Source organism: Esox lucius, chromosome 15 (assembly GCF_011004845.1).
Source record: "Esox lucius isolate fEsoLuc1 chromosome 15, fEsoLuc1.pri, whole genome shotgun sequence".
NCBI classification, from domain to species: Eukaryota; Metazoa; Chordata; class Actinopteri; order Esociformes; family Esocidae; genus Esox; species Esox lucius.
In genome coordinates, this window is record NC_047583.1 from 19929505 (window position 1) to 19944414 (window position 14910).

The window sequence follows — 14910 nt, forward strand, 5'->3', positions numbered from 1 at the left end:
TGTCACATGCAGTTAGGGCCGATGTGTTGTAAAAGATGGATGGTGTTTGTTGTCCAGCTGAGGTTGAAACCTCTAAAAATGGAGTCTGACAGTCTGAGAGATTCAGTTTATCCAACCATTTGTTGAGTTCCTCAGATATGGTTTGTGCTTGTTTTAACCAAAAAGGTTTGGACTAAGAGAGAATGATTAAAAATGGCAGACAACATCTTAACTGGAGGGAACGAGCGAGCATCATCGACGCAACTTTTTTGTAACCTGAATGCACATTCTTGAGGTTAGTGGAGAACGCTTCCAGTAGTGAGAAACACTTTCAGAAAGGTTACATAATGATCCTCCAATGAAATTGAGTTGCACCATAGGTCTGTGGATAAATGAGGGGCATCAGTGCGCACTAACGATTCCGAATGGCCCTGTACCACTCTATGTCTGCATCATGACAACTCCATGAGCCTTCCATAACCCACACAGATTTTATGGTGCCAAAAGTCTTTGTATGACTGACTTAAAAGCTGTTTGCATTGTTACTGCATGCACAAGAGATCTGTCAGTATCTAGGTCAGAATTTGTCTATGCTTTGCATTTGCATTTGGAGTCTTGCTGGTGCCTGACAACATGAGGACCAAAGAAGTGTCAGTGCAAGTCCAACTGGCCATGGGGGAAATATTATTTAGACTAAATAAGATGAAAGAATGCACTGATATGGACTATGCGGTTATGCAAACTAAATCACATACCCACCACCAAACATCATGGTTGGGAGTACGTTTTTTCTTCATGACTATACTTTTTACACCAAACCCACCTCTGGTGTTTGGGGTAAAAAAGCTACATTGTTTTACTCATCTGACCATAGAACCTGGTTCCAAACAGTACAAGCTTAAAGACCTCCTAAAGACCTCCAAGATTTTCACCACCTCTGAACTAACATCAGTGTCCCAATGAAATGGGTTAGCCTAGTCTGGAACTTGAGACTGATGCTAGCTGATGCCAAGCTTTCAGCTTGTTGGACTCACAGTGTTAAGTCGTGCAACCGACTGCTATTTTGACGTGGGTCTTTTTTAATTTTATTAACATGGCAAAGGGTTTTTGTTGATCTGGGCTAGAGATACGGAAAGTGTGTTATACCTGACGGGTTTGTGTGTGTATTTTCCCTAGCATGGCCTCCCTCGGCATTCCTGTCTTGGTTGGTTTGTGTTTTTGGCTCGGAGACAGTCGCTTCATTATTTTTTGAGATGTGTGTGTGTGTGTCTGTGTGTGTTACATAAGTTGTGCTCATGCACAGTACTAATCAAATCATTCCCATGACTGAGTCAGCAAGAGAAGAGGCTCCTTTTTCTACTCTAGGCTCTCTATCCCCGTCCCTCTCTGTTTCAGTCCCTCTCTTTCCATCTCTATCTCTAGCACAATATCTCTATCCATTTCTCTATAGGAATTCAAATGGCTTTAATAGAATGACGTAGAATGACCGACTTTATATTGCCAGTGTTGTAATAATTAATTTACAAAAGAAAATCTCTTTCTGGGAGTCTCACTCCTAATCTAGACATTCATAAAAATAATATTATTAATGGGACTCACAGAAGGAGATGTTATTTTGTAAATAATTAAAAAATTGGGAGTCACAGAGAGAAATAGAGAGAGACAGGGAAATAGACACAGAGAGAAATAGAGAGAGACAGGGAAATAGTCACAGAGAGAAATAGAGAGAGACAGGGAAATAGTCACAGAGAGAAATAGAGAGAGACAGGGAAATAGTCACAGAGAGAAATAGAGAGAGACAGGGAAATAGTCACAGAGAGAAATAGAGAGAGACAGGGAAATAGTCACAGAGAGAAATAGAGAGAGACAGGGAAATAGACACAGAGAGAAATAGAGAGAGACAGGGAAATAGTCACAGAGAGAAATAGAGAGAGACAGGGAAATAGTCACAGAGAGAAATAGAGAGAGACAGGGAAATAGTCACAGAGAGAAATAGAGAGAGACAGGGAAATAGTCACAGAGAGGCAAACTAACTGTTGTCACACATGGAAGTGAATGGCTGCTCTGTTGACAGGTCAGTCTGGAGGTAATAGGGGTTGTGTGGAGGTTGGATTGTGCTTGTGTTTTTCTATAGATGATTGTGAGGATTCATTGTAATTTGAGTCGAAGCAGTGTGGGTTTTCAAGGGAAAGGGTTGTATTTTCAAGTTGTGACTTGTTACGCTGGGTGAATGGATGATGCGATCAGCTATCTTTTAATTCAGCAGACAAGAGACAGCTGGCATGTAGCACCTAGTAACAGTAATTGCTTTTAATTTGCATATTCTGATGTCTTTTGTGTTATTGTCGCAGCTTTTAAATACAGACACAAACACTCTCGCATATATATCTGTGTGAGTTCTTCATTTTGACAAGGGTCACAAAGGTTAGTGGTCGAAACAGGTCTGCTCCCAGGTGGTCATGCTGGGGTGGGGCCAGGTGTGACAGTCTGGATCAGATGACTGGGTTTTATGTAGACACGACAATCTAGAAAAATAACTATTTCGTCTGTTTCTCTGTGTCTGTAAGGGTTACAGTGTACTCAGAGTGTTCTCAGAGTTCCCGGGAAAAGTCAGGAGGCAAATTCCCAGTCAGAACCGAACGACATCCTCCCTCCTCGTTTTGTCTTGCTCTCTCCCACTTCCTCTCGATCACCTCCCCTTCCAGCTTCTTTGCCCCAGCCTGTGTAACAGTGTTGCTCTCTCCGTGTTCAGTGTGGTTACGTTAAATGGTAGTAAGAGGGTGTTTGGTGCTGACAGAGGGTCTTACAAAGTGTGGTGGATGAGGGCGCAAGTGTGATTCAGGAAGAAGGGTGCAAGGCACGAGTCTGGTTGTGAGTAAAGGTGGCGTGTGTGTGAATGAGTGTGTGTGAGTGGGTTTCTCTGTGAGTGTCTATGGGTGTGATCTTCTCTTTTGTACCATTCTGGCTTCCAGGGTTCAACCCCAATCTCCTGGGAGACGGACTGGAAATACGTTGAGAAATCTTTATTGGTTTTTATCTTGTTTGGAAATGCTCACTCTGAAAAGCTGTGTTTCTGATTCCTCGAACTGTTGCTGGTCTTGCTCTGAAAACACTCGTCTGTTGTAGGAGCGACAGAGGAGCACACAATCAGTTAAAGGGATTCATTCTCTCCACTCTTTTTCGTCTGTCTGGTCTCTGGGCTTTGGATGGTGGTCTCGCTGGAGCCGCATCTGAAACCCAGGAGAGAGGAGGGGAGAGGGTCACTGAAGGGAGGGGAGAAAAAAGGAGAGCATGGAATTTCAAACGGGATTCAATCGAATGGATTAGCAATCTGGATCATGGATATGTAAGTATGACAAGTATCATTTCACCGTTTTTTTCCAAACTTAGATAGTTCTTCATTTGCAGAGAACTCTGTGGGAAAACATTGTAATTTATGATTCAGTTTTCTCCATCCATCCATTATCACATTATCATCTTTAACTCTTACAAGTAGTAGGTTCCTATATTTCTGACCAGATAGGTTACTACATCAAATTGAAGAGCTCGAAAAATTAAACATCTGTTGTATTGTCCTTGATCAAGACAGTAAACCCAATTGGTCCCCGAAAGGACATCCTCGCAGTTCCTCTTACCTGTCAAAGACAATTCTCAACAGGAACATGTGTAGCTGACTAATATCCCCATTCTCTTTGTCTTTAGCCATCGCTAGCTAAAAATGAGATGTGCATTAGAGGACATTCCTCCCAGCCAGCTAGGAGTTGCAGAGAGGTGGCAAGGCCATAGTTGCGAATTTCACATTATAAATTTCCCATCATAAAAATTTTCTAATATATTTTCATTAAAAACATACTGCCATGCACCCGTTTATTTCATAGATCATTAACTTGTATTGGGTAAAGTTTGCTGAAGTTTGTAAAGGCAGTTTGTTTAAAAACTGAACCATAGGTTACATAAAGTTTTGACTCATAGCAATGCGAAAAATGAACCTAATGAACCCAATGAATCCAACATCAAGTTTTAAAACAGTGAACTTCTCCTTTAATGTCCCTTTGACGATTACGATGGAATGGTGGGGTGTGTGTGTGTGTGTGTGTGTGTGTGTGTGGTGGATAATGTGTGGCATTTAGAGAAGCATAATGACAGAGTGTTTTATAGTGTGACTCCACTGCTGGTTTGTGGGTTTGGCTACAGAGTGTGCGTGTGTGTATGTGAATTTTGACAGTGGCACCAGCATAGAGTCCATCAGTTGATTTATGGATGGGGGGCTCCTACCATATAGTTTTGGGGGGTTGCAGAAAGGCCAGGGCTCTCCAAAACTGTTCCCAGTAGGTCCCTCTCTTGTATGTGTTCGCTCCAACAGCAGATATAATGAACCAGACTCATCTTATCAACCAGCACATTATTAGAATCAGGTGCTCTAGATTAGGCTTGGAATGTAAACCTATTTGACAGGAGCTATCCAGGAGCTGGATGAGAGCCCTGGGTCAGATCGGTGATACTCAAAAGACTAATTTGCCTTAAACACAACTAGAAGGTCTGCAGTGTTGCTGTTAGGACTATGACGTGTTGTAACCATACGGCTATTCAAACTATACTAACCTCCGTCTGTCTGCCTCTGACATTCTTACTCTCTGTCTGTTTCTCTTTATTTTGGTTGGGTTTGAGTTGGTTCTGTTGAAAAAAAAATTGGTGTGTTCAACCCTTTAGCGTCTATAATAAGCAGTAAGAATTTATATACTACTCTGGATTCCTTTTACAGCGACAATAACAACAGTCTCGCTAAAGTTTGGTTTGGAATAGTCAATCCTGCTTGTGGTTTAATGATAACCAACCAAAAATGCTTTTTATAGCTGTGTATCCTAGGGTAATGGTGCAGGACAGAGGTACATGGGTCGCTTAGTGCTACTGTAGGAAGGTGGCTTGTTACTAAGGTAGAGAGGCTGTGTTGCCATATCCGCGGTTTTTGGGCTACTTCTGAACTTCCCCGCAGCTGCACCATTTCTGTCTTTATATGCTATATTGTGTGTTTCTATGCTGTTATCACAGTCAGACATCAGCTACAGGAGGATCTGTGGTTCCACATGCGTATATTCCGCATCTTAATATTTTGAGCTGGTTTTGAGCAGTCGTTGGGCTGGAAATATTTGCTTAACCTGGCAACACTGTGGAGATGTTATCTTGAGGAGAAATATGTCACCAGCTTGTTTATCAGGTCTATATCAGCCCGTGTACTCCTCTTACAAATTGCTGCATATATTTGACTTGTCTCCAACACAAACTCAAATATATGCACCACAAACGGAGAAAATAACTGGAAAGATTCTATGTGTGTAAGTACGCCAAGAGTGACAAACAATTTCTGAGGTACTCGATTTCAAATAACATCTTTCTCCAATACCGTTTCTATAATAATTAGCATTTTTCTGCTTTTGTATGATGGAAATCTTACAAATGCCTCCTTTAAAACAGATGAGAAAGATGAGAAAGATGAGAAAGATGAGAAAGATGAGAGAGATGAAAGGCCACTGTCACTCTGCATCAGAGTCAACCAAGGCATGCACATGCAAGCACTTTTGGCTAAATTTGGTCGGAAAGCTGGAGGCATGGTTTGCTGCAAATATTAAGGTCAGGGTGGTCAGAGGTGTTGATGTGTCTTGTTTGTTTTGTGTGTCTGTGTGAGAGAGGATGTGCACATGTTTGTGTTTGGTTTTGTGTGTGTTGTGTGCACAGTGGTCAGTCATGCCAAAAGCAGTATTGGAGAGAAACAGGAGACCAGTTTAAAACAGCACAGGAATTCTGAATTACAATGAACTATTGTGCTGTATGACAATCTGTATCTGCGTCTGGTGTCTGTCTGAAATGCACATGATCGGTGTCTGTTACCAAGCAATGGGTTTTTGTCTACATCTGCAGTTTCACTGAAAGACAGATGAAAACGAAAGATGAAACAGAAACAGAAAAACAGAGGAGGAAGAGGGGTTGGAGACAAGAGAAAACGAAAAGAGAACTGGACGAACAAACGTTTTTGGGAGCGTGAGGCTTGCAAAGCCAGAGATGTTGATTCCATTTCCACTGGGGGGCCAGTACAAAAATGTATGCACTCACTAATGTACGTCTCTCTGGATGAGAGCGTCTGCTAGATTACTTAAATGTGAATGAGAAGAAATGGTATTCATTAATTATTTAGAGTCATTTTAACTCATTCTAACAGACTGTCCTCTGTTTAGTTTAGTTCTAGTGAACCTTAACAAACTCTAAATACCTTTAACTAGTTTTAACAAGTGTGAGGTTTTTACTTATTTAGCTCACCTGGCTGTATTAGCTCAGTCTGTTTGATAAGTCCATCAGACAATCCCATGCTTAGATAATAGTTATTAATTTCAACTTCAGTTATCAGGCTGTTCCATCACTCTTTTCCTCTATTCTTTCCCATCTTTTACAAATTCCTAGATAATTTTATTGACACCTGACACTCAAATAAACTCAGTCATACACATTTACAGGCAGACATGCTCACACACAGGCACATACATAATTTTGTCATGACCTTTCAGGACTAACAAAAATGTTCATATTCAAACAACTATATTTCCTGAAATCCTAACCCTTACTCTAAGCCCTGAAATAACCCAAAAGCCTACAAAAACATGTTGAAAAGTCAGGACTTGTCAGTAAATGTTGGTCCTGAAAATGTTAGAGAGAGCGAGAGAAGGAGACATTTGGGTCAGAGAGAGAGAGAAGAACAGATATTTTTATGTTGTTGTGCTATTCGGTCTTGTTTAGCCTGAGGTTGTTTTGTTTTTCTAACAATGATGAGAAGGCCAACCCCCTGGAAAGTAACTACCATATCATACAACTGAAAACTGTAAAGTAAAAAAAATGGAATTACTTTTTACTACGGTCAAAATCACTTCTAGGTTTCTAACTGAAATGACTTCCTGAAAACTTACATTTGAAATCAAACCTTTAAATTCATTTGAAATGTAGCAAATTTCTTAGAATCATCTCATTTTCAAGGATCATCTCATTTTCAAGTGTCCCAATGTAAAACCAACAACAACAAAAAAAGATTCTTAATAAAAAGAAAAGTATGGCAACTACTATAGTATCTAACAATAATAACAATTCAGTGACATTATAAAAAACACTATATGATGAGTGTATGGTCTTGAACACCACAGGTACAGAATATTTCACACTCATTTCCAAAATATTTACACCAGTGCCAAATCACAACTCTACTGATGTACCACATATCTGATCATAGCCTGTTTACTGACAGTGCATGTCAGACCAAAAACTAAGCCATGATGTGTCTTTGTAGACCTCCAAAACAGAATTGTGTCAAAGGATAGATCTAGGGAAGGTAATAAAAAAACAGCAAGATGAGCCATGGACTGAATTCCAAGTGGGACATCTGACAAAAACAAGCTACCACTAATCTCCTGGCTAATATGATGGGAGCATCATGCTATGGGGATGCTTCTCAGTGGCAGGGACTGGGAGACTGGTCAGGTTTGCGGAAAGGATAAACAGAGCAAAATATAAAGAAATCCTTGAGGAACACATGATCCAGAGTTCACAGGATTTCTGACTATGGCAAAGATTATTCGTTCAGCACAAAAACAAAGTACACAGCCCTGACAGTTCAAGTTTTTGAATGTCCCTGTGTGGCCCAGACTTAAACTTATGCCCAATTGAACATTTGTGGTGAGATCCAAAGATCGCAGTTCAAGACATTCCCCATCCAAGCTAACAGAGCTTGAGAGGATCTAAAAGGAGTTATGTGAAAAACTTCACAAATCCAGGAGTTCAAAGCAGGTAGAGCCATAGCCAGGAAGACTCGAAGCTGTGATTGCTGTCAATGGTTGCTTCTACAGAGTACTGAATAAAGTGTCTCAATACTCAGGTATATAAGAAATGTATGATTTTTATTTAAAATAAATTGGCACAAATGTCATCATGCTGTTTAATGTCAATGTATTCAGTCAACTATACATTAAGTCTATAACACAGCAAAATGTGGAGTTAGTGAAAGAGTCTAAATACTTTCCACAGGCACTGTTAATGTACTTACATGGGGAATGACAATAAAAAGCAATACTCCTTTCTATTTGAAGCAAACTTCCCCCCTTTGACAGACAAATTCAGTACAAACAAACACTTTTAGAGAACTTTCCTAACGTCCCTAATGGGAAGAGTTATCTCCATTAAATGGTTTCTCTCGTAATATCCTAAACTTTTATATAGAATTACGAAAACATAGGATAGGTAAAATGCCCCATCATACATGAGAAAGTATCCGAAAGCAGAGTCTTAAGGCATGGTTGGGTGATTGTACTTTTTGGGGGAGATGTGTTTGGGGAGACCAGTGGAGAGGATGTTTGGCAGGGAGAGGAGAGGGTGGGGATCGTTTTTGTTCATTAATTATTTAGGGGGTCATGATTGTATGTTTTTCTGTTTTTAAAATAATTTCATTAATAGAAAAAACTAAAGTGAGCATTTGTGTTTTTATGCCCGAGTGTGAAAATCATCTTCACTGATGATTAATTCATATTTTCTGTCACAAATGGACACAGGACTTTCTCTCAAGTTTTCCTTCTTTCAGCTGTGTGAGTGTTTGTGCCTACCTGAGCACTCGTGTGTGAAACAGGGGAGACAAACTAATGTCTGGAGTCTTTTTTATTTATTTTTTATTACATTGAAGTCATTTAACAGATGCTCTTATCCAGAGGGTGCATACATTTTCATCCTTTCTGATTACGGCCCACTGTGGGAATCACACTCACAATCTTTGCGTTGTAAGCGTCATGCTCTACCAACTGAGCTACACGGAACCCCGCAGAAGGAAGTTGGAGCAGAGGAAAAAGAGAGGGAGAACGTGGGGATATTGGAAATAACAGAGAAGGGGAAGTGGGAAGAAGGGACAGGGTTTGCAGGTCTGTTATTCTGATCAGACAATGAGTCATGGACCCCATTCTCGCCCACCTTCAATCTCTCTCTTCTCTCTCATCTCAGTTTTCTCGCTCCCTCTATGTTTCTCTAAAGCCTCTCTCTCTGGCTCTCCTCTCTCTCCCTCTCTTTCCTCCTCTTCATCTCGGTGGAAAACCTTAACCCAAGTAACAAGGCTTGCCAAACCATGAAAGTTGTGGTGACTTTCTACAGTACTTTCTATTTGTACTTGGTGATCTTTTTCTCTGGCATTTTTTCCCTTTCACTGAATATTCTCTTGTCTGGGAAATAGCGAACTGGTATTTCTTCGGGTAAATAACTGTGTGACTATCAGAGAAAGGTCAGTGGTAGAAGTCCAACTAAGGCAAGTCTTTTGTTACTTTTTTGAAAACAAAACTGTGTTGCATTTTAACAAGAAGAAAATATGTAAACCAATTATTTGGGAGTATTCCTATGGATTTGGAGCACTCTGTAATTTCCTGTAGAGCCACCAGAGTAGAAAATAGAGTTAATCTCTGCCTCAGTGTTTATGTGAAATGTTGATTGAACATGTGGCGAACAAGGAGATTCCAGGGTACTAACATTTCTCTGACTCTGGTGAACCATACAAAAATTATGAGAGAATCTGTCACTCACCACTCTCTCCCCTCACTCTCTCCTCCCCTCCCTTTTCTATTTGAACTCTGCAGTAACCAAGAAGACTGCTGTGCGGTTCTATGCTAAAGGGACCAGTACATATTTAGTTGACAGACGAGAGAATCCAGTTCAGACTTAATTGAAGAGGATAATCTGAGGACCAAATTACGCCCTGAAGGACCAAACGTTGTATCCATAAAACCATATAGGATTAAATATAAAAATCAACCTATTCTTAAAACAGGCCACAGAAGTATAGATAACTAGTGACATCATCATGAATGCCCCTCCAACAGGAAGCCCAGTTATGGAGGTAAAGACGGTCTCCCAAGAGATGGCTTTGATAAGCAATGCCCTGGCAGCCTACACCTTCATAGCAGGTAAACACTGATTTATGTGCAGTACAATTGTTGTACATGTTATGTTTTAGTTATTGTTTATAATATACACTCACCTAAAGGATTATTAGGGACACCTATTCAATTTCTCATTAATGCAATTATCTAATCAACCAATCACATGGCAGTTGCTTCAATGCATTTAGGGGTATGGTCCTGGTCAAGACAATCTCCTGAACTCCAAACTGAATGTCATAATGGGAAAGAAAGGTGATTTAAGCAATTTTGAGCGTGGCATGGTTGTTAGTGCCAGACGGGCCGGTCTGAGTATTTCACAATCTGCTCAGTTACTGGGATTTTCACGCACAACCATTTCTAGGGTTTACAAAGAATGGTGTGAAAAGGGAAAGACATCCAGTATGCGGCAGTCCTGTGGGCGAAAATGCCTTGTTGATGCTAGAGGTCAGAGGAGAATGGGCCGAATGATTCAAGCTGATAGAAGAGCAACTTTGACTGAAATAACCACTTGTTACAACCGAGGTATGCAGCAAAGCATTTGTGAAGCCACAACACGCACAACCTTGAGGCGGATGGGCTACAACAGCAGAAGACCCCACCGGGTACCACTCATCTCCACTACAAATAGGAAAAGGGGCTACAATTTGCACGAGCTCACCAAAATTGGACAGTTGAATACTGGAAGAATGTTGCCTGGTCTGATGAGTCTCAATTTCTGTTGAGACATTCAGATGGTAGAGTCAGAATTTGACGTAAACAGAATGAGAACATGGATCCATCATGCCTTGTTACCACTGTGCACGCAGGTGGTGGTGGTGTAATGGTGTGGGGGATGTTTTCTTGGCACACTTTAGGTTCTTTAGTGCCAATTGGGCATCGTTTAAATGCCACGGCCTACCTGAGCATTGTTCCTGACCATGTCCATCCCTTTATGACCACCATGTACCCATCCTCTGATCCTCTGAGCAGGATAATGCACCATGTCACAAAGCTTGAATCATTTCAAATTGGTTTCTTGAACATGACAATGAGTTCACTGTACTGAAATGGCCCCCACAGTCACCAGATCTCAACCCAATAGAGCATCTTTGGGATGTGGTGGAACGGGAGCTTCGTGCCCTGGATGTGCATCCCACAAATCTCCATCAACTGCAAGATGCTATCCTATCAATATGGGCCAACATTTCTAAAGAACGCTTTCAGCACCTTGTTGAATCAATGCCACGTAGAATTAAGGCAGTTCTGAAGGCGAAAGGGGGTCAAACACAGCATTAGTATGGTGTTCCTAATAATTCTTTAGGTGAGTGTACATGTTAGTGTTAAGTGATCATTGTATAAACTGTTTTAGTGTCTGTTTATATTACTTAAAAAATAAACTGCTGTTTTTGACTCTCACCTTTTCTGTGCAATGGGAAAAACTCAAATATATTTTTAATACACAAGTAATTAGGTAAATTGGGTCCCTGCTTGTGTTCTTTTTCACACTTTGCAACTATTATAATTTTACTGTGAATTACTTTAATTAGGGAGGAAATATGGTTAAATGCCTTAGGGTTATGAACTAGTTACCTTGTCCCCCTTAAAATTATAAGAAATTGAAACGTATATACTATATCATTATTAAACACTAATGGAGTGTTTAATAATAATTTAGCTAGGCCCTATGTTTAAATATATTTAAACTAGGGATGTCAAAGTTAACGCAGTAGCACATGCAATTCATTTAAAATGCTTAAATGCTTAATGCTTACATTTCTCTAATGTCTGAATTTCTTGTCTCAGACCAGCCTGAGAGAGCAGCTCTGGTGTTTGTAAGCGGTGTGTGCGTGGGTCTTCTGCTCACCTTGTGTGCCCTCGTGGTCCAGATACACTGCCGCACCGACTGTTACTACAGTAACCGACGACGACACCACCATCAGCATAGCAACAGGACTCACCACCATCCCCATAGAGACCATCGATGTCACCACCATCACCAACATGGCAACCCTGACACCAGCAACCCCGGTGTTACCACAGAGGCAAGTGAAGACAGTGAATCTGAGGACTGGGACGACGGGACGTCAGACTTATCGGCCAGACGACGGAGACGGTTTGAGAGAACACTGCTGCACACCAGTGTGTTCACCTCCGCAGAAGGTAAACACATACTGTAGTCATATACATTTGTCTTTCTGGGGACCTGAGACCCAACACTAACCCAGAAATCCATGTTCCCTGTTCTCCAACCGTAACCTGGACCCCAATAACCTAAGCTGTATCCCTGTTCTAGCCCTAAAGTCTAACCCTAAATGCAAATGCCTAAACTTAAATTATTCCCAACTATTCCCAATTGCACGTTTTCCCTAAACCTAATCCCTATGCTGGAAATCTAATCTCCAGCATTCAACAATAAAAAAAGACTTCCAATTGCAACACCATTACCTTATATCATACGAATGAGATAGCAACAAAAAGCAAGCTGTCCACAAAATGTCCACTCACCATTATGATTATCATTTATAAACAAAATCCATTCTCTTGTCCTTCTTCATGAAAAGGATAATGGCAGGTACAGGTTATTGCTTGATTGAGATCAAAGCCAGGGCTGACAGTTGTGCCACTGCCATCGTTATCTACACTCACTGCAAAAAGCTAGCCAGCTAGCTAGGCTCAAGTGCAAGAAAACAAGCTAAGGCTCGCTATTGACTCTGAATTAGTGACATATACATACGGCTGTGTTTCTCAACTCTGCATATTTTAGATCTCTCCCTGCCCTGACATACCTGATGTAGCTCATGAAGGACTTGATAATGAACTGATCATTTGAATCAGGTGTGACAGAGCAGGGAAAGTACAAAAAATGCAGGGGGGGTGCAAGGAGCAGGGTTGAGAAACACAGATTTAGGCCCTCTAGATGGCCTTGGAGTGTCATACAGTTATCCCACCTATTACACTGCAATTTGTGATTGGTTGACCCAACTGTCATTCCAAAATGTTGCTCTAATTGAAGTCAATGTCAATGATGTTGGCTGGTGCCTTCTGTTCAAGGCCTGAGCGTTGATCTCAGCTAGATTATTTCTACCAAGAGACTAACAAAAGAAAAATTCTGATTGGATATTTTTTTCTCTTTGTATTAACCCTTCTTTTTCCAACACAAACTGAAGAAATTCAATAGAAAGATAATTACAATTTAGACAAAAAAGATTAAATCAATGAAATTAAAATTACAAATGATAATATATAAAAATATATACAGATTTGTATCTATTTGTATCTCTCTGAGGGTGTAGAAGGCCTTGACAGTTCCCCACTAGTAGAATCCTACTTCTAAAGTTTACAAGACAATGACACTGTGAGATGCCTGGGGGGGCCCCAGTAGAGGTTTGGGAACCACTGCTTTACAAGACCAGGATCGAAATAGTATTAGCTTGTCCTGGGTGGTTTGGGGTTGGCGTGTTGTACTGTAACTGCCTACAGCTAGTCTGAGAAGACTACAAGTCGATGCAGCTGACAGATGGACTGGCAAAAAAGTTTAAATGCACTATATCTCAGAGACTCTGAACAGTTTTCTAGAAGAAAACATTCTAATCATTAATTAAAAACATTAACTGCAGATGTATTCTGGTCAATGTATGCTTGCACTTATGCTAATCATACCATAAAAATCTAACATAGGACCCTTTAAATGTGCCATGTTTTATTCAGAATTTCTTAAAGCAGCTGAAATAACGTTTTTTTTGTTGCTGTCGTTTTTGTGATAGAGTTGGAGCGAGCCCAGAGAGTCGAACAGAGAGAGAGGATAATACGAGAGATCTGGATGAATGGACAGCCTGACGTCAACACTGTCACACGCAGCCTCAACAGATACTACTGACAGGGATGAGAGATAGAGCAAGAGATAAAGATGGACTTTGACAAATGGAGGGTTAGGGTTAGAAACAGAATAGTTTGCTGCAGGCACAAGGACCACAGAGAAACTCAGAACTGCGTTTTCATTTTTTTTGCCTTCACTTAAATGTAATGTGTATTTAAATAATTCACTGTTGTATTTTGTTGAAAAAAATCTTTATTTTTTATATAGCAACACCTTGTTTGTCTGTCTCAGGGATGCTTTTCAGGCTTGTTGTTGGGGATAATTGTTTGTATTTTGAAGATAAAGCAGCCATCATTCCATGAGATACATGTGACTATAAAACTGCCTTAATTTTGGTCGGTTTGTCAGCAGGGGTGAGTTCACTGGGGAACTAGCAGTGGTTAGGATGTTTAGTGCCTTAATCATAGTCACTAGAGACAGAGGCACCGCTCCTATATACAGCCAGATCCAAACCAGTTTCCTATGGATAGGAAGTGCAATAAAGTGCCAGTATGGACCTTTTAAAGGCTAGATTAAGCCCCCACCATTGCTAACATCTGCAGTACGATCTATTGAGATATACTGACGCTGAACTAGCTAGAGCCTGTACTGTAGGCATTGCTTGAGAATTAACGCAGTGAAGGGGCTAACACGACAGCAGTTTCTCTTAAGTGTTTTTGGTTGTTTTCCCTAGCTTGTTGTCTGTATCAAAAAGCTGTCTGTGAAGTTACAAGTTGTGTTGAGAGAGACGTCCTGTACGCATCCTTCCTCTCCTCCTGGAAATAATCACAGATCTGAGAGGTACAAAGGTGACAGCAGCAAGATAGAAGCATTCAGTTCTGTGACTTTCTGTAAGGAAGTGATAAAAGAATGAAAAAAAAGATTCAACTGAAGAATACTTTGCACTCAAACAGGGACAGTATATGGCTGAGACTACCACACTGACCTTATATTGAGTAATAAAAACCTTTAGAAACAAGTGTTCTTGCCTGTTCTGATCTGTTGTCCTGGTCTGTAAGCTTATACCGCCATCTGCTGTTAACAGAAATGTCCTACACTATTTTTTTTCAACCTTCCAAAACCTGTTTAAAAAGGTTGTTCTCCATTCCTCGTTCACTGAATCTGCATTCTGCACTGATAATTTACCAA

The 14910-nt window shown here is 40.6% G+C and overlaps 1 protein-coding gene across 7 annotated transcripts; it reads left to right on the plus strand.

The window, feature by feature from the left end:
- The first annotated feature begins 1946 nt into the window (after positions 1-1946).
- eva1a (eva-1 homolog A (C. elegans)) lies at positions 1947-14740 on the plus strand. 7 transcript variants are annotated; one of them, XM_034297364.1, is made up of 5 exons: positions 1947-2850; positions 3106-3325; positions 9867-9950; positions 11792-12065; positions 13670-14740. In XM_034297364.1, the coding sequence occupies exons 2-5, from the start codon at positions 3186-3188 to the stop codon at positions 13709-13711; spliced, it is 540 nt and encodes a 179-aa protein (XP_034153255.1). In that variant the 5' UTR covers positions 1947-2850; positions 3106-3185; the 3' UTR covers positions 13712-14740. The 7 variants fall into 7 exon arrangements, 6 of the variants coding, with proteins under 6 accessions (XP_034153255.1, XP_034153256.1, XP_019909564.2 ...); XM_034297365.1 differs by having other exon boundaries at positions 3179-3325; XM_034297363.1 differs by adding an exon at positions 9624-9756 and having other exon boundaries at positions 1951-3325; positions 11709-12065.
- The last annotated feature ends 170 nt before the right edge of the window (positions 14741-14910 follow it).

What these genes read in the sequence shown, in the direction of transcription:
- eva1a (XM_034297361.1), top strand. Translation starts at nt 9,848, where the DNA reads ATGAATGCCCCTCCAACAGGAAGCCCAGTTATGGAGGTAAAGACGGTC. An exon ending in AGCCTACACCTTCATAGCAG is followed by an intron (nt 9,951 to 11,708) that starts GTAAACACTGAT and finishes TTCTTGTCTCAG; the next exon opens with ACCAGCCTGAGAGAGCAGCT. An exon ending in TGTGTTCACCTCCGCAGAAG is followed by an intron (nt 12,066 to 13,669) that starts GTAAACACATAC and finishes TTTTTGTGATAG; the next exon opens with AGTTGGAGCGAGCCCAGAGA.